Here is a 24,521-nt window from a genome sequence, read left to right as displayed (position 1 = left end):
CTCACTGCCTCTGTAGGCTCCATATGAGACCAGGGTGTCTGGTGATCAGTCATTGCTCAGTAACAAAGCCATTCATTCAGCTAATAGAATGTCTTGTTTGCTCTGTGGAGGTGTGTATGACTCAGTGATAATAAGGAAGTCTGAATGTGCTGTGCTGTAGTCCTGGTAGTCTGGGTGAAGTGTGTTTCTGTCATACTTTAAATATTATAAATACTGTTCCCAAGCTTGTATTCTTGGATGGATTTAAACTCAGCAAAAAAAGACACATCCCTTTTTCAGGACTCTGTCTTTCAAAGATAATTCGTAAAAATCCAAATAACTTCACAGATCTTCATTGTAAAGGGTTTAACACTGTTTCCCATGCTTGTTCAATGAACCATAAACAATTAATGAACATGCACCTGTGGAACGGTCGTTAAGACACTAACAGCTTACAGACGGTAGGCAATTAAGGTCACAGTTATGAAAACTTAGGACACTAAAGAGGCCTTTCTACTGACTCTGAAAAACACCAAAAGAAAGATGCTCCCTGCTCATCTGCGTGAACGTGCCTTAGGCATGCTGCAAGGAGGCATGAGGACTGCAGATGTGGCCATGGCAATAAATTGCAATGTCCCTACTGTGAGACACCTAAGACAGTGTTACAGGGAGACAGGACAGACAGTTGATCGTCCTCGCAGTGGCAGACATTGTGTAACAACACCTGCAAAGGATCGGTACATACGAACATCACACCTGTGGGACAGGTACAAGATGGCAACAACAACTGCCCAAGTTACACCAGGAACGCACAATCCCTCCATCAGTGCTCAGATTGTCCACAATAGGCTGAGAGAGGCTGGACTTAGGGCTTGTAGCCTGTTGTAAGGCAGATCCACACCAGGCATCACCGGGAACAACGTCGCCTATGGGCACAAACCTACCGTCACTGGACCAGACAGGACTGGCAAAAAGTGCTCTTCACTGACGAGTCACGGTTTTGTCTCACCAGGGGTGATGGTCGGATTCGCGTTTATCGTAGACAGGCCGGAGAGGAATGAGCGTTACACCGAGGTCTGTACCCTGGAACGGGAACAATTTGGAGGTGGAGGGTCCATCATGGTCTGGGGCGGTGTGTCACAGCATCATCGGACTGAGCTTGTTGTCATTGCAGGCAATCTCAACGCTGTGTGTTACAGGGAAGACATCCTCCTCCCTTATGTGGTACCCTTCTTGCAGGCTCATCCTGACATGACCCTCCAGCATGACAATACCACCAGGCATACTGCTCATTCTGTGCATGATTTCCTGCAAGACAGGAATGTCAGTGTTCTGCCATGGCCAGCGAAGAGCCCAGATCTCAATCCCATTGAGCACGTCTGGGACCTGTTGGATCGGAGGGTGAGAGCTCGGGCCATTCCCCACAGAAATGTCCGGGAACATGCAGGTGCCTTGGTGGAAGAGTGGGGTAACATCTCACAGCAAGAACTGGAAAATCTGGTGCAGTCCATGAGGAGGAGATGCACTGCAGTACTTAATACAGCTGGTGGCCACACCAATACTGGCTGTTACTTTTTATTTTGACCCCCCCTTTTGTTCAGGGACACATTATTCCATTTATGTTAGTCACATGTCTGTGGAACTTGTTCAGTTTATATTTCAGTTGTTGAATCTTGTTATGTTCATACAAATATTTACACATGTTAAGTTTGCAGAAAATAAACGCAGTAGACAGTGAGAGGACATTTATTATGATATATTATGGCTGAAGTCCAGACTTGTAGTTCAAGTCCTCTTCTATCATTTGAAACCATGTTTTATCAACAGATAGAACTCACAGGTCTTCATTTTCTGTTTCTGTTCTTGTTCCAAGGTGACATAACATGCGGAAAGCTATTACCACAGCATATAATTGAGATATAGTGTGGCGTGCTGTCCTGAACCCTCTACTGCTTGAAAGGGGGTTAAATGACTGGGTGATATAGAGAGAGTTGCAGGAAAAGATAGATTTATGGAAGGAGGTTGTATAATGTGTCCTTCTGTTTATTGTGCCTTGTGTCTGCTTAACATGGTCCACATTTGAGTGTATTAATGTGCTGAATTATCATTGTGTCACACCAGAAGAAAGCATTGGCCTACAATAGGAAAGGTTCCAGGACTATTTTTTTCAGTAGACCTGACCAGAGACTTACAGTTTTGCTGCAAGCTTTACAGTGTTGCCGTGAAGAAATTACAACAAAGTGGGTTGCATCATAATTTATCCACACCTCCCTTCACTCTTTGTCTTTGTCCTCCCGCTCCTTCCCTTTCTCCCTCTATCCCCCTCCCTCCCTCTCTTAACTCGTCTCTCCCTCTCTTTCCCCCCTCTTACTTTTTCTCTCCCCCCCAGGGAGAAGGCTCGTCTGGCGACAGACTCGGAGCTGGATCAGGACCTCAGTGAGCGGCTGGGACTGGAGAGCAGCGACACCCTCACCAACGGTAACCGTGCTGACGGAGAGGCCGCCAAGCGCCTGGCCAAGCGCCTCTTCACCCTGGACGGCTTCAGGAAGTCCGACGTGGCCCGTCACCTCAGCAAGAAGTGAGCACCTGGCACCCAGCCTTCTCGTGTTATCGATCCTTCTCTTTACAATGTGCTGCTGTACTTTGTCTATGCTATGTGTAGCGTGTATACTGCCGATGACAACACCTAGTATGGATGTGGCTAAAATTTCCAAGATCTCTCTCTCTCTCGCTCTCTTCTATACTAAACCTGGTCTGGACCTTGTCTGACCCCTTGGTTTTCCTCCGCGGTTGTACTCTTTGATTAGTCTGTCTGTCTGTCTGTCTTTCCGGCCTGTCTGCCTGTCTCTCCGTCCGTCCGTCTGTCTGTACCTTCGTCCGTCTGTTTGGTGAAAAGGAATTTAGGATGAAAAGAGATTCCTTCTGTCTGACAGATTCACCCTGGGAATCATAGTTTCAAAGTGTTATTATAAGGGGAGTTAGTCCAAAGTTGTCACGTTGGTGGGGGCGCATCTTAAACTCTTACAATGATCATACCCAATGAAAAGCCGTCTGTCCGTCCATCTTTCTGCACATCTGTCTTTCTGCTCATCCATCCGTCCGTCCATCTGTCTGATGAAAAGGAATTTAGGATGAAAAGAGATTCCTCCTCTCTGACAGATGCACTCTGGGAATCATAGTTTTTGGCCCCAAGTATTCGTCTCAAGGACACAACCCAACTGTGGCCTTGTGTGTTTGAGCTGGGAAAGCCAGCAGCTGATTAACATGTTGTTCTCTCTCCCTCTCCCTCTTTCTCTCTTTCTCTCTTTCTCTCTCTTTTCCTGTCTCTATCTCTATTTATTTATCTATGTCTCCCTCTCTCTCCCCAGCAATGACTTCAGTCATAAGGTTGCAGAGGAGTATCTACACTTCTTTAACTTCACAGGTCTTAATGTGGACCAGGCTCTGAGGTGAGAGGTTCAAACTGACTGACTTGTTCAACTAGCCAGCCACTGGTTAGTTGATGGTAATACTGCTCTCTGGTGGCAGGCTGAGGGAAAGTAGCCTAATATGACAGACTTGTGTTTCTAGCCCAGAAAAACATGTTCCTGATTCAATTAATCAAGGGCTTGGTGATTAATTAAGTCGTTGAATGAGGTGGACAGGTGCGTAATGAGGTGCGTTACCGCTGGGCTGGAACCAACATTTGCCACCCTTTAGGATACTAGAGAAACTGGATACTGGATTGGGGTTGAGAAGCACTGTGTTTCTGCTCAATGTGTGTGTCTGTGTGTTCCAGGACCTTACTCAAGCAGTTCTCCCTGATGGGAGAGACTCAGGAGAGGGAGAGGGTGCTGTCTCACTTCTCCAGGAGATACCTGCACTGTAACCCAATACTCATACCTACTGAGGGTAAGAGGACGCCACTGTCTCATTTCCACTATAGAAATAGCACAGCTCCGTCGTCATGGTAATAGATTGAAATGTCTCCTCCTTATCCAGATGGTGTTCATACCTTGACCTGTGCCCTGATGCTGCTAAACACAGACCTGCATGGCCATGTAAGTTGAGTTCTGTGTGTGTGTGTGTGTGTGTGTGTGTGTGTGTGTGTGTGTGTGTGTTAGGGATACAAATGTCATTAAGTTCAGGGTAGAGTTCAGTGTAGAGACATTTTTCAGAGATCCATTCCCCCCCAGGCTCCACTGACTCAGTATAGTGGTAGCTTTGGGAAATAAGCCCCTGACTTATCGAAAGCTGATCTGGGACCAGCCTCCTGATTACAATGTGTTCCTACACTATCATATAATCCAGTCCATATCAAACTGTAGACTGATTCCAGTATAACTCTAAATCTAGGCCATCTATTGCTGCATGGTGTGATGTGCAGCCTCTACAGATGACTCCAGGTAGTTTAGTCGAAACCATTTATATTATATGGAAATATTCAGGTCTGGTTGAAGGGGCTAGAGCTGGCTTGATGAGAAACCCACTCTCTCAGGGGAAGGGGGGATTGAGAGATGCCTGGCTGGTATAGTTCTGTGCTTCATCACCATCATCATCATCATTCATCATTGTCACCAATGTCATTATCTTCTTCTTCTTCAAAATCATCATCGTCATCAATGGCGTCATCCTGATCATCATCATAGTCCCCAGCATCTTCTTTGTCTTTATCTTCACTCACTATCTCTTTTCAGCAATATTCCCAGCATGCAATAGTAGCAGATGGGGCTCTGTGAAAACTCACTCCTCAGCCCGAAGTGTCTCCCCTTGCGCTGCCGAAAAACGAGCTTTTCCGCGTGTGACTGAGTAAGACGCTTCAGGAGGGCGGCCACGTTTGTTTGCGAGGCAGAGGTCATGCGTTCGAGCCTCAGTGGGAGCCCAATCAGGAGAAAGCGGTACTCGCTAAGCAAGCAGCGTGACGTCCTTTAAACAATCTCCTTCTGAACACTCTCAGCTCATCAGCTAGATTAAATCAATTGGATGAGGTCCCTGAAAGTCATTTCTCCCCATAACATCCTTCAGAGATGAATTCTAATATAATAGTTTGTCAAAGAGCTGTAGAAGGACAGATGAATTAGACAATCTGTGCCTCGAATATTTTAGATGACTGATGTTGGTGGTGCTTTTTAAAGATTATATTCATTTATAGCATAGTAGTCTCGGAAATCTCAGGGATAGGGCAATAGTGCTAGGTCTAACAAATCACAAGTTTGGCTAGGCGGGGCTTAAAAAGAATCCCCTCGGAAACATAGTAGAGGCGGACACACAATATAGACGCGGATAGCTAGCCACTGACCCTACCAGTCAGTGGTTTTAAGCTGGTAAAGCTAACATCATGGCGCATGCAAACTACTCACTTGCGAAACACACTCATTGAAAATATCTAGCTAGCTACCGGAGATGTTTACGTCCTTCTCTGGACGGATTTTCCGGCATCCAACTCCGCCCTTTCCTCTCTGCCAAACCGAAGTTGGTTTGAGGACAGACATGTATGCTGGAACATTGGTACATTGTGAGAGAAAACCCACCTGTCTAGAGCAGGGATGGGTACCTAATGATATTCTACTATGAGTTACAATAGTAGAATACACCAGGTACAATTTATAAATGTGGTTGTGCATCAGCAGTTATTCTCTTGTTATGTCAGTCACTAACAGTCACTGACAGTCACTCATTCAGCCCATGTCAGCTAGCCAGCTATCAAAACGTAGTTTAAAATGGCAGGAAATTAGCTGTAGAATGTAACTTAGGGCCCCTAAAAGGCTAGGTCTCTGACTGAATGTGTGGGCATGGATGTGGCTATGGATGTGGGTATGCAGACCAGTGAGTCACTGAGGCCTCTTATTATGAGTTCAAAAGTTGCCAATCCCTGGTCTAGAGAGACTAATAGCATAGAGTAAGTACTGTGTGTCATGTTTTTCAGAACATTGGCAAAAGGATGTCCTGCACACAGTTCATTGACAACCTGGAGGGTCTGAATGAGGGTCAAGACTTTCCCAAAGACTTGCTGAAGGTGAGTCACTGTACTGTACATTGCTATAAAAACACACATACACACACTAATTGTTGTGTTGTCTAGCAGACCAGGAGAAGACTTACTGTACCTTCCCTCTGGTGAATCTCTGCTCGAGATCAGACAACGTTAGATTATGCTATTAGCTTCTCCCTGTTGTGGGCAGCATAATGGGGTTAGGCCCATCTGGGGCCATTCATTGGGAGCCCACAGGCACACCAGCGGATGCCAGATGAGCTAAATCAGTGGGGTTGCCTGCCATTGACGTGGCTAATGATGATGCGTTTGATTCGTTTTGTCTGCAAAGGGTTCCCTCAACGCGTAAGTCAACAAGTTGTAATGGTGTATCTATAATACATGTGAGAGAAAGAGGGAGAAGGGGGAAGAGGGAACCAGGCAATATTTTTCACCCAGAAATGAAGGAATATGAATTCTAAAAATGACAGGCTTTGCTGTTATTAAGTCAGGATAGCATCAGCTCCCCTGCCATGGTACAGCTTTAAGGTGAGAGAGAGATGGAGAAAGATAGATAGAGAGAGAGAGGTGGTAGCTGTTTTATTTATGCACTGTATATATCTAGGAAGTGTATTTTAAATCATGCTCTCCTCCCACTCCCTCTCTCTCTCTCCCTCTCCTCCAACTCCCTCTCTCCCTCTCTCTCCCTCTCCTCCAACATCCTCTCTCTCCCTCTCTCACCCTCTCCTCCAACTCCATCTCTCTCCCTCTCCTCCAACTCCCTCTCTCTCCCTCTCGCTCCCTCTCTCTCCCTCTTTCTCTAACTCTCCAAATGTTTTCCCTGCCCACTTTCTATCTCTCGTTTTCTCTCTTTCTCTCCCACTCCTTCTTCTCCTCGATGCCCCAATCCCATCCTAGCTTATCCCAACATCATTTCATTCTGACTAAATGACTGTCATGTTGTTCCCGATAATCTGCTTCATATCCTTCATTCCCTTCCCTCCTTTTCCATTTCCCTTCTATCTCTGGTGTGTATTCCCTGGTCACCCATTATCATAATAATGTTACATTACACACACACGCTTGGGCCAACCTGAGCCTGACATCCCCACTAAAATACTCAAAGTAGAGGGGCTATCTCTCTCTCTCTCTCTCTCTCTCTCTCTCTCTCTCTCTCTCTCTCTCTCTCTCATAAATTTTCTGGATTTTTTGGGGGGAGTAAACATTTTATTTCCATTTAAATCCTATTACCCCTAACCTAACTCCTAACCCTAACCTAACTCCTAGCCCTAACCTAACTCCTAACCCTAAACTAACTCCTAACCCTAACCTAACTCATTTTCATAAATTCATAGAAGGTTTGGGAATGACATAAAGTAAGACATTTGTGAAAAATTCTATAGCAATATAGAATGGGAAAGCAGCTGTGTGTTTGGACAATTAGTAAACACTGCAATACATAAAACCTAATAAAAAATGTATTGTCCAGGAATGGAGTCTACGCAGACCGGTGCGCCATAGCCAATGAGAGCTACTGTTACGCACTTCTATGAGTAGTGGGTGCGGAGTCAGGCGCAGGGAACAGAGGGTAAAGGACAATGGTTTTTTATTCCGGCGCAGGAAAAACAGTCACGCCAAAACACCAGGCGCATAACAAAGGCCGGCCCAAAACCAGGACCCAACCAGTCCAGAGAAAAACAAGGATGTCGCACAACCACAAACACGAACAGAGGAAATAAGCCCGCACAAAAGCAGGCGGGCATCACCGGCTTCAATAGCCCAACTAAAACCTAAACGAGAAATAGGTGTAACCAATAAGACAAAATCAAAAGAAAAGGGATCGGTGGCAGCTAGTAGACCGGTGACGACGACCGCCGAGCGCCGCCCGAACAGGAAGAGGAGCCACCTTCGGTGGGAGTCGTGACCGCTACAGTAGGCCTATATGCAAACAAGCCATTTGCCACACGGCCTGCCATCATTCACTTTGAACTGGACTGTGTGTTTACAAGCAGTAGCAACAGCACAACTTTAGATCATTAGAACACATTCACCAAAAGCCCCAAAATACACCTGAATGGGTTTCTGCAAATACCGTGGGAGTCCTCTTACATTTGGGAACTTTGCAGTCCTATTGATCAAACAAATCATGAAAAGGTAGGCTCTCTCTCCTTCAGTTGCCTATGCACATCAACAACAACAAGATCAACAACTAGCTCATGCTAGTCAAAACGAGATGAGCTCAAATCTAACAAGGGAACATTAGATAAACCCTGTCAAACTTTTTCAGCTAGTTGAAATTGCACTGATAAATGATAGTAATAGTAGCCTGCTCATCCTTCTGCAGCATGCATGCACGTTTTTACAACTGAATGGGAACTTGCCTGCCCTCCCATTTGATCAATGACAAAAACATTTGATTAACAACTAACTTTGCTAACTTTGGATAACAGTTGTTCAAGTTCAGCATAGCTAGCTAGCAAAGTGATTCATATTTTTTGCTAGCTAACCAAATGACACCTGCATCTCTAGCTGTAGGGGGGGAAAGTCTGTCACTCACCCACTCCTTCAATGACATGGCATAACATCCTCCTAACAGCTAGCTAGCTAACGATAGGCTCCACCATACAGCAATATTGCTGAAAAATGTCGTTGAGTAGCCTGCCTAGGCTACTGATCAAATGTTGCTGTAATAGGCCTATATGTTTCTCATTTACATGGTGTTTTGTTGCAGGTTTACTTTTTTGATAATTCATTTTCAAACTTTAAAAACCGAAGCCAGACTGCAACATTTTAGTAGCCTAGCTAGGATTGTGGCATGTCTCTACACTTTCCCTCCGCTGTGTACTGTAAACGGGACACACGAAAGAAATTGAATTCACGATGCCAGCTCACTGTTGAATAATTTACCCTCGCTTGTGTGTCCTATTGTCCTTTAGTAGTGATTTTTCGCCAGGTGTGAATCCTTTATCTTATAACTTTTTGACAATCATGATGACATTTTCTGATGCTACAGCAATGACCTGTTGGAACCTAAACTTGGCATAGACATTTAGCCGACAGAGATGGTCGCCTCGCTTCAGGTCCTTAGGAAAGTATGCAGTCATTTTTTAAAAATTTATTATTTCTTACATTGTTAGCCCAGAAAATCTCAAGTGTTATTACATACAGCCGGGAGGAACTATTTGATATAAAAGCGACGTCAAATTACCAACATTACGACCAGGAATATATCTTTCCCGAAGCAGATCCTTTGTGCGGACCTCCACCCTGGACATGGGATCTAATCCCAGAGACCGATCCAAAACAACGTGGTCGTCGCAGGAGAGGCAGACCGAACGGCCTACTGGTCAGGCTTAGAAGGCGAGCACACCATCCAACGCTTCTGAGCATATTACTCGCCAATGTCTAATCTCTAGACAACAAGGTGGACGAAATTAGGGCATGAGTTGCCTTCCAGAGAGACATCAGAGATTGTAACATTCTCTGTTTCACGGAAACATGGCTCACTTGGGATATGTTGTCAGAGTCGGTACAGCCACCCGGTTTCTTCACGCATCGCACCTACAGAAGCAAATAACTCTCTGGTAAGAAGAAGGGCAGGGGTGTATGCCTTATGATTAACGATTCATGGTGGCATCAAAACAATATACAGGAACTTAAGTCCTTTTGTTCACCTGACCTAGAATTCCTTACAATCAAATGCCGACCGCATTATTTACCAAGATCACGTGGACTGGGATATGTTCCGGGTAGCCACAGACAATAACATTGACGTATATGCTGACTCGCTGAGCGAGTTTATTAGCAAGTGCATCGGTGATGTTGTACTGTGGCTATTAAAACCTTCCCTAACCAGAAACAGTGGATTGATGGCAGCATTCGTGCAAAACTGAAAGCACGAACCACCGCTTTTAATCATGGAAAGGCAACTGGAAACATGACCGAATACAAACAGTGTAGCTATTCCCTCCACAAGGCAATCAAACAAGCAAAGCGTCAGTATAGAGACAAAGTAGAGTCGCAATTCAACGGCTCAAACACGAGACGTATGTGGCAGGGTCTACAGTCAATCACGGATTACAAAAAGAAAACCAGCCCCGTCGCGGACATTGACGTCTTGCTCCCAGACAAATTAAACAACTTCTTTGCTCGCTTTGAGGACAATACAGTGCCACTGACACGGCCCGCTACCAAAGCCTGTGGGCTCTCCTTCACCATGGCCAACTTGAATAAAACCTTTAAACGTGTTAACCCTCATATGGCTGCCGGCCCAGACGGCATCCCTAGCCGCGTCCTCAGAGCATGTGCAGACCAGCTGACTGGTGTGTTTACGGACATATTCACCCGTAGCACTCACTTCTGTCATCATGAAGTCTTTGAGAGACTAGTCAAGGATCATATCACCTCCACCCTACCTGATACCCTAAACCCACTCCAATTTGCTTACCGCCCCAATAGGTCCACAGATGCCATCACACTGCACACTGCCCTATCCCATCTGGACAAGAGGAATACCTATGTAAGAATGCTGTTCATTGACTACAGCTCAGCATTTAACACCATAGTACCCTCCAAACTCGTCATTAAGCTTGAGACCCTGGGTCTTGACCCCGCCCTGTGCAACTGGGTCCTGAAATTTCTACAGGGAGGAGGTTACGGCTACAGGGAGGAGGTGAGGGCCCTCAGAGTGTGGTGTCAGAAAAATAATTTCTCACTCAACGTCAACAAAACAAAGGAGATGATCATGGACTTCAGGAAACAGCAGAGGGAGCATCCCCCCCATCCACATCGACGGGACAGTAGTGGAGAAGTTCCTCGGCGTATGGAAATGGTCCACCCACACAGACAGCATGGTGAAGAAGGCACAACAACACCTCTTCAACCTCAGGAGGCTGAAGAAATTTGGCTTGTCACCTAAAACAAACTTTTACAGATGCACAGTTGAAAGCATCCTGTCGGGCTGTATCACCGCCTGGTACGGCAACTACTCCTCCCACAACCGCAAGGCTCTCCAGAGGGCAGTGAGGTCTGCACAATGCATCACCGGGGGCAAACTACCTGCCCTCCAGGACACCTACAGCACCCGATGTCTTAGGAAGGCCAAAAAGATCATCAAGGACATCAACCACCCGAGCCACTGCCTGTTCACCCCTCTATCATCCAGAAGGCGAGGTCAGTACAGGTGCATCAAAGCTGGGATCGAGAGACTGAAAAACAGCTTCTATCAGACTGTTAAACAGCCACCACTAACATAGAGTGGCTGCTGCCAACATACAAACTCAAATCTCTTGCCACTTTAATAAATGTAATAAATGTATCACTAGTCACTTTAAATAACCTCACTTTAATAATATCTACATATCCTACATTACTACATCCTACATATGTATATACTGTATTCTATTCGACTGTGTCTTGCCTATGCCTCACGGCCATCGCTCATCCATATATATTTTTATGTACATATTCTTATTCATTCCTTTACACTTGTGTGTATTAGGTAGTCGTTGTGAATTTGTTAGATTACTTGTTAGATATTACTGCACTGTCGGAACTAGAAGCACAAGCATTTTGCTACACACGCATTAACATCTGCTAACCATGTGTATGTGACCAATGCAATTAGATTTGATACAACATGTTTAAACTTTCGGTCGGGTAGAAGATTTGTTCAGTGCCATTAGTGATGATGGGCTGGCTCCTGTTGGTCAGGGAGGAGTGTTGTGTGAGTGGCAATGCACTGCCGTTTGGTGTGCAGCACGTTCTTCTTCGATGGGGTTTAATGGCGGTTGGCATCCAATGTTAATGGCACATTACCGCCACCAGCTGGATTAAACAAAAAAAACATGGCGAGAAAGGGGGAAAACGACATCATACAAAATAAAACACGTCAACTAAGAAAAGCCATCCCACTTCTTCAAGCCCAGTCCACTCCAAAATACATCCCTACACACGCTCAGGGGCCTGTGATGGCAGCACATTCACTGACAGGATTTCTTGCATGACATCGACTGTGAAATCACAAAGACCCGAATAACGTTCAGCGGCATTCACAATGATTCCAGTTTTTCTTAAACTTGTTCTCCGCTTGTAGTTTATGACAATTTCAATAGATAATACAAAGTACACCTTTTTAACAGGTAGCATTTCACTATGCCTTCGATTGATGAGAACCCTTCACTGGTCGTGGTGGCTCTACTACCATTGTTTCTTCCCCGACACTCGTTCCTTCCCATCTTCTCACCGCCTCCAGATAGGAGACACACTGGACACTCCTTGCCACCTCATTCTCCTCCACACGAACAGGGCACTCCAGGAATTCAGGCGCATGTTCACCTCCACAGTTGCAGCATTTCACTTCATCTGGCGTATGATACTCTTCCCCTCTGCACACACTTGACACATGACCAAGTATTTGACATTTATGACACTGAAGGGGCTTGTGCACAAAAAGCTCCCACGGGGTATTTCATGAATCCTAACTTGGTTTGAGAAGGGAGAGACTCTTCATGATAGAACAGTAGCATGGATAAAGTTAATTCCTTTTCTCCGTCCACCATACAGGTCAGTCGACGTGCACCAACCACTCCATCGATGTTTTCAGTTATATCCTCTGACTTTACTTCTTGTGCCACCCCAGAAATAACCCCCTTGATGGATGACCTGCCTGCGAAAATCCATACAGGAAAACATTCCACTCCGGTATCTTTTGAGTCTTAAAAACACACCAAAAAAATCGAAATAAGACCACTAATTTGTGACTCTCACCACAACTCCACACTTTGATCCAAATCCCTCACTCCGACTACAAATGAGTCGAGTGGTTTCCTCCACCACAGCTTTTCTTCTCCCGTTTCCCCTTTTCTTCACCACTCTAACACACTCGTTCTCACTTTCTGTGCTATTAGCTTCACCCGACTCACTGGCAGCTTAAAACAAAACCTCAGTTTCTGCCATTTTCTCCACGATCAACATCACCCGAATCGCGTCTTTCCTGGTCGTGCAGCACATTGGCAGCGCTACGCGGTCGGTATGGATTGACAACCCAAATCATTGCGTGGCCGGATAGAAATGTGTAACGTCTTGTGTTTGACATGTGACACGTGCGCTAGCCTATTACTCATGTTATGACAGGCTTGTGATCATTGCCCTTGCTAGATTGATTGTATTGACATTCCCAGCCTTAATTACAGTCGTTTTTGTTCAGAATATTGAGTCACTGAAACAGAAACAGTGCACCCCGAATGGGTGGAGGAAGAAAACAATGTATCAGGACAGCTTTTATTTACAACCTGACAGCAATTTTGGACTACCAGGAAATGTATTGGTGAATTATATTAATCATGCATTGAACTGTATCCATCTATTCTGCCAGCAATGCCAGCAAACGTCATGGGATTTTGAGTCAAATATAACCTATTTTTAAAAGCTATTATAAAGTTGGTTTTGTAACATAAACTGGGAGTTTGATATTTTTGACTGATCTTATGATTGTTTGTTTCATATCTGCAAAGTAGGTAAAACACTGTCAGTTCCACTTTAAGCCTGAAATAGCATTTTAACAAATTCAGGACATGAAAAAAGTCCTGACTTATTTCTTGTTTTCCTACTGTGTCAGGACATTCTGGTGACTTGTCAGGACATTGTGGTCTTGATAAGATAGGGAAACATGTCCACAGACACACACACATACACACACACACACACACACAGTCACACTACATTCCTCCTAATTTCTATATTATGGTTTCTCAGTCTAAATCTCTCGGTCTCTCTCTCGGTCTCTCTCTCTCGGGCTCTCGCTCTCTCTCTTTCTCTCTCAGCCTTTCTCTTGGTCTCTCTCTCTCTCTTGATCTCTCTCTCTCTGTCGCTCTCTCTCTCTCTGTTGTTTCTGTTTTCAGTGTAGCACCACAGCACCCCCACCATGCCACCCTCTCACTCTTTGCCTGCTCTCGTTCACCTCCTCTCCTCTCCTCTCCTCTCCTCTCCTCTCCTCTCCTCTCCTCTCCTCTCCTCTCCTCTCCTCTCCTCTCCTCTCCTCTCCTCTCCTCTCCTCCTCTCCTCTCCTCTCCTCTCCTCTCCCTCCCTCCCTTTTTCTTGAGGTTCAAAGTGTTTTATTTTCAGCGGTATGAAATAGCAGTGCCCCCGGAGGAGGCAAACCTGTGTGCTGCTCTTCTCTTCAATCTCTAGCTCTAACATCACACTCTCTCTCTCTTTCTCACAATCTCTAGCTCTAACATCACACTATCTCTCTCTTTCTCACACTCTCTCTCTCTTTCTCACACTGTCTCTCTTTCTCACACTCTCTCTCTCTTTCTCACACTCTCTCTCTTTCTCACACTCTCTCTCTCTCTTTCTCACACTCTCTCTCTCTCTTTCTCACACTCTCTCTCTCTCTTTCTCACACTCTCTCTCTTTCTCACACTCTCTCTCTTTCTCACACTGTCTCTCTCTTTCTCACACTATCTCTCTCTTTCTCACACTCTCTCTCTCTTTCTCACACTGTCTCTCTTTCTCACACTCTCTCTCTTTCTCACACTATCTCTCTCTTTCTCACACTCTCTCTCTCTTTCTCACACTGTCTCTCTTTCTCACACTCTCTCTCTCTTTCTCACACTGTCTCTCTTTCTCACACTCTCTCTCTCTTTCTCACACTCTCTCTCTCTCTTTCTCACACTATCTCTCTCTTTCTCACTCTCTCTCTCTTTCTCACACTATCTCTCTCTTTCTCACACTCTCTCTCTCTTTCTCACACTCTCTCTCTCTTTCTCACACTCTCTCTCTTTCTCACACTCTCTCTCTCTTTCTCACACTCTCTCTCTTTCTCACACTCTCTCTCTCTTTCTCACACTCTCTCTCTTTCTCACACTCTCTCTCTCTTTCTCACACTATCTCTCTCTTTCTCACACTCTCTCTCTCTTTCTCACACTGTCTCTCTTTCTCACACTCTCTCTCTCTTTCTCACACTGTCTCTCTTTCTCACACGCTCTCTCTCTTTCTCACACTCTCTCTCTTTCTCACACTCTCTCTCTCTTCCTCACACTCTCTCTCTCTCTTTCTCACACTCTCTCTCTCTTTCTCACACTCTCTCTCTCTCTTTCTCACACTCTCTCTCTCTCTTTCTCACACTCTCTCTCTTTCTCACACTATCTCTCTCACTCTCTCTCTTCCTCACAATATCTCTCTCTTTCTCACACTCTCTCTCTCTTTCTCACACTCTCTCTCTCTTTCTCACACTATCTCTCTTTCTCACTCTCTCTCTCTTTCTCACAATATCTCCCTCTTTCTCACACTATCCCTCTCTTTCTCACACTCTCTCTCTCTCTTTCTCACACTCTCTCTTTCTCACACTACCTCTCTCTCTCACACTATCCCTCTCTTTCTCACACACTCTCTCTCGCTACAACACTTCCACTCATCAACGTACATACTAGGGAGCTCATGGCCACTCCTCTGTTTTTTACTTTCCCACCTTTCCTTATTATTTTTGTGCACGCCCACTTCTTTTATGCATATTTTATTGACCATGAAGTTACAAGGCGTGTTGTACAGTTGTTTGTTTGTTTATGTACATGTTTATATTCGTGTTCAAATACATCATAGAGACGTTGTTTTGTATCTAGAATATTGTAGAATCTTAAAGGAAATCACATAGAGATCTCAGATCAGAAGATCTCGAGATGTATAGAGGAGGGTAAGGTGATATTTGGGGGGGGGGGGGTAACCAAGTTCCATATGTAGTACAGTATTTGGATGTACAATACAGCATTGAGAATACCTTTTGCATCCACAATACTGGAAAAACACAAAGGGAGCATTTTCAGTTATACAGATTATAGACAAGTCTGAGGTGATATTTTGGGGAATTTCAACCTGTGCCATATGTTGAGGGATGGCTGGGAGGGACAGGCTACACAGAGGGGTACTAAACGGAACCCTCCAGCTGCAGCTGGAACCAGGCGGTATGTAAAATAATGAGCAGGCTGAGCACCCCCACGGTACCAGTTTCACCGTCTCTCATCCTCTCCCTCTGTACTTCTGGCTCTCTCTTTTACGCTCTAACTCTCTTTCTCACTAACTTTCCCTCTCCTCTCTTCCTCTCTCCATCCCCCTCTCTCTCTCTCTCTCTCTCTCTCTCTCTCTCTCTCTCTCTCTCTCTCTCTCTCTCTCTCTCTCTCTCTCTCTCTCTCTCTCTCTCTCTCTCGCCTCTGCAGCCTTTTCAGATTAAACCCAGTGATATGTTTCCCATTAACACTACAATAGAGAGACAGAATGGAGCAATCTCCTGTACTGTGCAGATAGCTGGCTATGGCGTCACACTTATCTCTCAGCCTTCTCAACACAATATTAGGCCTCCATAGCAGGAGTTTAGCATATTTTCTCGGTTCCAGGCTATTCCTTCTTAATAATATAATAATTATTAAACTAATTATGATAGAGGGTTAGAGGGCATTCATTTTCAATTACTTTGTTCAACAACACTGTTGTAGGTTTTTGGAGGGATACTTTTGTTAGGTTTCATAAGTGGATGAATGCATTGGAAGAATGATATGATTGTAATAAGTACAGGTCCACTGTCAAACTTCCACAGAGGTGAAAAGATGGTCAAGTCTGCTAGTAGATAACCAATGGTATAAATGATTACTGCTTTCAGAGTTCCTTGACATACGTAACCCACATGTCTGATGTTTCGTGTCCCCCTTTTCTGCGTTGCCTCTCTAAGTCTAACCTAGTTCAGTGCATCGTCAGCTGCTTCTAGTAGATCATATTACTGTAACATGTGTACGTGTGCTTCTGGTAGCGCACACACTCTATCAAGCTATTTATACATCTATTAGTCTGTGCCTGGGTGTACCCAATTGATACCAAGGACACTATAAACTATCCAGATGTGCGCTAGGGGCCACTGTCCTGTCCCCTAGTCCCACATGCTATCGCTCAGCAGAAATACACTACCGGTCAAAAGGTTTAGAACACCTCCTCATTCAAGGGCTGTTCTTTATTTGGACTATTTTCTACATTGTAGAATAAAAGTGAAGGCCTCAACACTATGAAATAGCACATATGGAATCATGTAGTAACCAAAAAAGGGTTAAATAAATCAAAATATATTTTATATTTGAGATTCTTCAAATAGCCACCTTGATGACAGCTTTGCACACTCTTTGCATTCTCTCACCCATCAATTAACAGGTGTGGGATTTATGGAATTTCTTTCTTTAATGCGTTTGAGCCAATCAGTTGTGTTGTGACAAGGTAGGGGGGTATACAGAACATAGCCCTATTTGGTAAAAGACCAAGTCGATATTATGGCAAGAACAGCTCAAATATGCAAAGAGAAACAACAGTCCATCATTCCTTTAAGATATGAAGGTCAGTCAATACGGAACTTGGAACGTTTCTTCAAGTGCAGTCGCAAAACCATCAAGCGATATGATGAAACTGGCTCTCATGAGGACCGTCACAGGAATGGAAGACCCAAAGTTACCTCTGCTGCAGAGGATAAGTTCATTAGAGTTACCAGCCTCAGAAATTGCAGCCCAAATAAATGCTTTACAGACACATCTCAACATCAACTGATCAGAGGAGACTGTGTGAATCAGGCCTTCATGGTCGGATTGCTGCAAAGAAACCACTACTAAAGGACATCAATAAGCAGAAGAGACTTGCTCGGGTCAAGAAACATGAGAAATGGACATTAGACCGGTGGAAATGTGTATTTTGGTCTGGAGTCCAAATTTGAGATTTTTGGTTCCAACCACTGTTTCTTTGTGAGACGCAGAGTAGGTGAACGGATGATCTCTGCATGTGTATTTCCCACCACAAATCATGGAAGAGGAGGTGTGGTGGTGTGGGGGTGCTTTGCTGGTGACACTGTCTGTGATTTATTTTGAATTCAAGGCACACTTGACCAGCATGGCTACCACAACATTCTGCAGCGATACGCCATCCCATCTGGTTTGGTCTTAGTGGGACTATGATTTGTTTTTCATCAGGACAATGACCCAACACACCTCCCGGCTGTGTAAGGGCTATTTTACCAAGATGGAGAGTGATGGAGTGCTGCATCCAATGACCTGGCCTCCAAGGTCCCCTGACCTCAACCAAATTGAGATGGTTTGGGTCCAGTCGGACCGCAGAGTGAACAAGTGCTCAGCATATGTGGGAACTCCCTCAAAACTGTTGGAAAAGCATTCCAGGTGAAGCTGGTTGAGAGAATGCCAAGAGGTTGCAAATCTGTCATCAAGGCAAAGGATGGCTACTTTGAAGAATCTCAAATATAAAATTGATTTAGATTTATTTAACACATTTTTGGTTACTACATGAGTCCATATGATTTATTTTGTAGTTTTGATGTATTCACTATTATTCTACAATGTAGAAAATTGTAAAAATAAAGAAAAACCCTTGAATGAATCAGTGTTCTAAAACTTTTGACCGTTAGTGTATGTCACACAGAGAGATGTTTGTAGACTAGTCATAGTCAACCACCCAAAGGATTCAGTGTTCAATTATGTAACTAGACAGCCAGAACTTTCCCATCACCAATTATTGGAAAGGATTAGGATTTGGGGGCCTTGTGCAGCACATAGTTGAGATTTTCACCTTGAGCCCAAACCCCTTAAAAACCCCTATTTTTAATTTGTTGGCTGTTAGCCCAAGCCAGTGTGTCACTGTGCAGAGGTCAAAGGCTAGCAGGGCCAGGTATCTACTGTAATCTTGCCCTCTTGGGGACCTTCAATGCTGCAGAAATGTTTTGGTACCCTTCCCTACGGTGAACAATGGTGGTGACATCATCATGCTGTGGGTGGTGGCAGCATTGTGCTGTGGGATGTTTTTCAGTGGCAGGGACTGGGAGACAAGTCAGGATCGAGGCAAAGATGAACGGAGTAAAGTACAGAGAGATCCTTGATGAAAACCTACTCCAGGGTGCTCAGGACCTCAGACTGGGGCGAAGGTTCACCTTCCAACAGGACAATGACACAGCTAAGCACACAGCCAAAACAACGCAGGAGTGGCATCGGGACAAGTCTCTTAATGTCCTTGAGTGGCTCAGCCTCAGCCCGGATTTGAACCTGATTGAACATCTCTGGAGAGACCTGAAAATAGCTGTGCAGCAACGCTCCCCATCCCACCTGACCGAGTTTGAGAGAATCTGGAGAGGAATGGGAAAAAACTCTGCAAATACAGGTGTGCCAAGCATGTAGCGACATACCCAAGAAGACTCAAGGTTGTAAACGCTGCCAAAGGTGCTTCAACAAAGTACTGAGTAAAGGGGCTGAGTACTTAGATTTTGGTTTTAAATGTTTAATACATTTGCAAAAATGTATAAAAACCTGTTTTTGCTTTGTCATTATGGGGTATTTTGTGTAGATTGATGAGGGGGGAGACGGGGGACTATTTAATCCATTTTAGAATAAGGCTGTAACCTAACAAAATTAGAAAAAAGTCAAGTGGTCCAAAAGCTCTGGCAGCCATTCACCCAGGCCAGTATATCTTATGCCATGCTGCTGGGTGCCAGCCTTTCAGTCTGGGCTGAGGGAAAGAGGTCATGTCTGGTGCTAGCTGCCTGCTTAAATTAGCAGAGACGTGGGGTGTAGAGTGCACCCCACCCGCTCCCCAAGCTGTCTCACAAGTGAACATATGAGAGAGAGAGAGAGAGAGAGAGAGAGAGAGAGAGAGAGAGAGAGAGAGAGAGAGAGAGAGAGAGAGAGAGAGAGAGAGAGAGAGAGAGAGAGAGAGAGAGAGAGAGAGAGAGAGAGAGAGAGAGAGAGAGAGAGAGAGAGAGAGAGAGAGAGAGAGAGAGAGAGAGAGAGAGAGAGAGAGAGAGAGAGAGAGAGAGAGAGAGAGAGAGAGAGAGAGAGTGTGAGTGTACATGTGGCAGGTTAGCGCTTTTTGTCATTAATCTTGTTCTGGAGGCAGCTCTGCAGTGTGGTCAATAGCTGGCACAGCCACAACGTCATAACATCTGACAACCTTAACCACACTGTTAACCCTAATGCCTAACCCTAACCTTACATGTTCATGAATTTTTACATTTTAGCCAATTTTGACTTTGCAGCTGGCCCGTCTAGCGGAGATCGCTCAGTTCTGCCTCAAGGACAAGACTCATGGACAATAAACGTCAACCTGCATTTGAACTGGACCTCTCAGCTCCTCTCAGCTCCTCTCAGCTTGTGTGATAAGGTCACACAAGGCACTGGCAGGTGTAATGCATATATGTTAGACAAACATTATCTCATTGGATCTAAGTCGTTGCCATGTTCTCTCTGTCCATTCTGCCCCTCCCACTTCCCCGTAGTCTATCTTGTCGGTGGTATTTTTGGGGGGAGCGCTGCTCATTAGCATACGGAGAATAGATCTAGCTCCATTGTCTAGCCTCTCGGTGTGGAAACCTGAGTGGTTTCAGTCTTGCGGTCATATCGATGAATCACAAGCTGCGTGAGTGACACCCTCATTATATCTCTTGTCAGCCCGATGGCTGTAGATCGTGTGATTAATCCTGTTCCCTTGTCCCTCTTATTGATTCTTAATGTGGCAATCAGCAGTTGAAACAATAACAAAGCCACCCCCTGTTTTCGGTAAAAAGCTGAGCGATGGAGCTTGAGAACTGTAACCACTCTCAAATTCATAGACACAGCTATGGACACAAGGACTGACCATCCATGACATCAACATGATAGTTTTAACCGCGTTTTGAGGCTATATAGTGTTTGTTTACGTTTTCTTTGTTTACAAGCCGTGCTTATATTTGGGGTTCTGATGGGGTGCGACAGTTGAACTAAGCTCGTGAGGTATTTCTAAGTTATATTCTACACACATCAATGGGTGTATATCATTCATTTCTAAGTCCAAAACTGAATGTAGCAACTGCAGATTGCCCCTTTAAGTCAACGATTCTATCTGACAAGAGGCCAGTCCTCTTCCTTCATGGATCTTCTCATCCCAGGTTGCTGACCAGGGCTACATTTTCTCCTCTATCATGTTTCTTCCCTGACCATACCTTACCTGCAAATCCTATTTTCTAGCATTGGTGATAGGGTTTTAGGTTTCAGGCGTGCGATTGTAGCTGGGTTGCTCTTGGGGAACGGTTCGAACTCCAACCTAATCATTCATGCAGGTGAATGCCTTGACTGGAAGAGCAAATAGGCTTTTAGAAATGGCGCTACTGCATTTTGTTTCGGGATGTTTTGTTCGCTACGGGTTGAAGTTATGGATTCTTGTTTAGTTGTTGCTCTCTGCATTGTCAGGAAGGGCCCGTAGGTAAGCATTTCACTGTTAGTCCACACCTGTTGTTTACGAAGCATGTGACAAATAACATTTGATTTGAGAGAAGAAGAAAAAAACACACACAAGATATCACACACACACACACACACACACACGTGCATAAACACATTTTCCTGCTGATTCCCACCACTCTCTCCACCACCTGACTGAGGAGACAAGCACCGAATGCTAATCACCATTCAGAGAATATTCAGGAGTGTGTGTGTGCTGCACGCGTGAGTATGTGTGTGTGTGTGTGTGTGTGTGACTGGAGGAGGGAGTTGGAAGTCTGTGATTCGCTGCAGACACAGAGAGAGAGAGAGAGAGAGAGAGGGAGGGATAGAGGGATAGAGGGAGGGGCTCATATAGAGAAGAGAGCACATACACAGTTGCCGTCAGGTTTCTCTCCTCAGTACGATTCCGGCAGCTCTCCGACACAGAACCAAGAAGAGGATGACAAAAAGATAGACGACTGAAAGACAGAGAGAAACAAGGAGGGAAAGACAACAGCAGGAGGACAAGCTTTTCTCTAACCCCCCCCCCCCCCCCTCCAGAGGGCACAATGGGAAGAGATTTGGAACCGTTGAAAAGAAGCATTGAGAGATGGCACGTTGAAGAACAAGGAGAAGGTGATAAAAGAAGTGAGGGATCAAAGAAGTGAGGGATCAAAAGAAGTGAGGGATCAAAAGAAGTGAGGGATCAAAAGAAGTGAGGGATCAAAGAAGGAGTAGATGCCGACAAGGGACCCGGACAGATGGACGGACGCTGATCTCCTAAAATAGAGGGGTAGTCATCCCTCCATCATTCTGGTTGACGGACAAAGGGGTGTTCATCTTCCATCTTACACTGGGAGCAACAGGATATAACAGCCCCCTTTTACTCTACTGGGTAGACTGAACCAGGCAGTCCTACGATATCTTGTTCCCCTCTTCTCTTTTTAACTGGACGTTGGTCTAGTTAGACAGTTCCTTCTATTCTTCTCCTGTTTTTTCATTACTTTTTGTTTGTGTTTTGGGGGCAAGTGACGCAATCGAGAGTGCTATTTGGGATCCCTGCTCGAGAAGTGGGAGGAGTCCTATGTGGACTGTTTACGTCGTGTGTGTGCGTTTCTACGTGTGTGTTTGTGTTTCTACGTGTGCGAGCCTCTGTGCTTTTTACCTCCTTATTTCCGCCCTTGGCACCCATCTGTTTCATGCTGGCTGTCCTTTCACACCTCTGCAAGTCTTGTGCACCACCTGTGTGTGTGTCATCGTGAGTGAGTGTGTGTGTCAACGGGAGTGAGTGTGTGTGTCAACGTGAGTGTGTGTAAGTATCTGTCACCCACAGTTACGCCACTGGTCAAAAGTTGGCCAATTACCATTTTCGGAGGCACAGCCCGGCATACTGTTTAAGCTGGGCAGAAGGGGGACAGAGGGCCCGCTTAGCCAACAGCTGTCAAGGGAACAGTTTGAGAGATTCTACTGTCTTCTCCCAATAGGACCGGTAGGACTATTATTAAACCTCCTGGAGGATCAATTCAATGAGGATCTGATCCAAGAACAGTGTTAACTGATCACCTGATACGCCTACCTGTGGACGGTGTCGCTTGGGAATACATTCAATCCAAAACATGTCAGTGTGACATTGAGTGGCAATGAAGGAATTGCCATACCATGTTCTATAGATGAACTGTCCGATCATCCATTATTGGATCAGATTCCAGATGACCTAATGAGTGTGTTTGTGTGTGTGTGTGAGAGAGTGTGTACCACAGTTTGATGCTCTCTGGGACGCTGTGAGAGTGACAGGAGCTACGCGCTGTTTCCTGCAACAGACGGCCCTCTATGAACTGTCACTGAACTGCTTGGCCCTCAGTCTCATCACTGTACTTAAGAGCTGCTGAGACAGACAGACAGGCACCTTTTTCCTCTTGTTCTTGGCCATGCCCTACTGTACAGCTCTCTGAACAGAAATACGAAATCTGGGTGTATCTGGAACCATCGCTTGGCTGTGTGCAGTGTGTACCTTTTCTGATTGGCCTATCTAGTCCTGCTGTGTAACATTACCCTCGGGGGGTGGCCATGATCGGCGTGAACAGCCTGCACTCAGCGGGGCGCCTGCACTCGCGCTCCTTGTGCGCGGTCCGCTATGGCCGAGACTTCCGGATGATTGACCCTTTCCGCTACCCCCGTACGCCCCGCTCGCGCTCCCTCAAGCCCCTTATGTTCCCAGACCTGTTGGGCAAGGCCCAAGACGGACAGAACCACCCGCAGGCCCGCAAGAGGAAGAAGGTACAATGTGCCACCCGGGTAAGACACCGACTAACATAGCACGACCTGCTGCGTTAAACTGTTGTGTTTGCAAGTGTTAAAGTGGGGTTGTGTTTCAAGCTATTTCTTATTTCTGATGACATTGTTTATCGTTGTCATGTCAACATACTGTAAAATGCCATGCCTAGCACTGTAGGTGTTTGTAATTTAGGGACATTTTTGTCTGTCAGCAAAAGACGATGCAACCTTGTACATCCACAGATTCATACATTTATATATGACTTTTATAGGGTTGTGAATAATTTGTTAGTTGAGTAGATTGCAGATTGGGTGATCACCAGGCTGACAGGCCCTTCCGTAATCTAGGCTACCGCATGTTGTGTGTAGTAACCAGTGGTAACACCAGCCCTCAAGGCTAACTCTCATTCGCTGCCCGGGTGCCGTGGGACTCTGACGGAGCGAGTAGGTGAAGGTGACGAACATTCATCCTGATCTGAATGAGGCCGACTGCTCCCAGTGACACTGATTACGCCTCTACACCCTGTCCTCCCCCTCTCTCTCCCACTCTTATGGTTCTGACAGGGCCTCCCCATACATCTCACTTATTCCCACATGAACTCCCCCCCCCCCTCACCCCCACACCTCTATTACGTTAGACTCCCCTCCACCGACTCCTTGGCAGTCAGGACCAGTGTTACGTGTATATTAACATCTGTCTCTCTCAGCTTGATCTCCTTCCAATGTACTACTACTGTAATGCCAATAATTATGGACCCCCTGTATGTCTCAGCTATACGACTTACTCTCATGTTTACTGTTGTGCTTTCGGTTCAGTTTGCCTGGTTTTCCAATCGGAGTGAAATATGAACAGGATTTGTAATTACATTTCAAATCAAATCAAATGTATTTATACAGCCCTTCGTACATCAGCTGATATCTCAAAGTGCTGTACAGAAACCCAGCCTAAAACCCCAAACAGCAAGCAATGCAGGTGTTGAAGAACGTTGGCTAGGGAAAACTCCCTAGAAAGGCCAAAACCTATGAAGAAACCTAGAGAGGAACCAGGCTATGAG

At 45.3% G+C, this 24,521-nt stretch overlaps 1 protein-coding gene across 3 annotated transcripts in view; it reads left to right on the top strand.

The window, feature by feature from the left end:
* Positions 1–24,521, top strand: part of LOC109866009 (PH and SEC7 domain-containing protein 1) — a 66,078-nt gene that overhangs the window by 7,752 nt on the left and 33,805 nt on the right. For all 3 annotated transcript variants that reach the window (XM_031799307.1, XM_020454540.2, XM_031799308.1), the window contains 5 exons: positions 2,369–2,557; positions 3,348–3,428; positions 3,758–3,870; positions 3,961–4,019; positions 5,885–5,974. In XM_031799307.1, the coding sequence (XP_031655167.1) occupies positions 2,369–2,557; positions 3,348–3,428; positions 3,758–3,870; positions 3,961–4,019; positions 5,885–5,974 (532 nt within the window). The remainder of the gene's footprint in view (positions 1–2,368; positions 2,558–3,347; positions 3,429–3,757; positions 3,871–3,960; positions 4,020–5,884; positions 5,975–24,521) is intronic.

The sequence above is a fragment of the Oncorhynchus kisutch genome, linkage group LG20 (assembly GCF_002021735.2).
Source record: "Oncorhynchus kisutch isolate 150728-3 linkage group LG20, Okis_V2, whole genome shotgun sequence".
Classification (NCBI taxonomy): Eukaryota; Metazoa; Chordata; class Actinopteri; order Salmoniformes; family Salmonidae; genus Oncorhynchus; species Oncorhynchus kisutch.
This window is presented reverse-complemented; position numbering and strand designations above follow the sequence as displayed.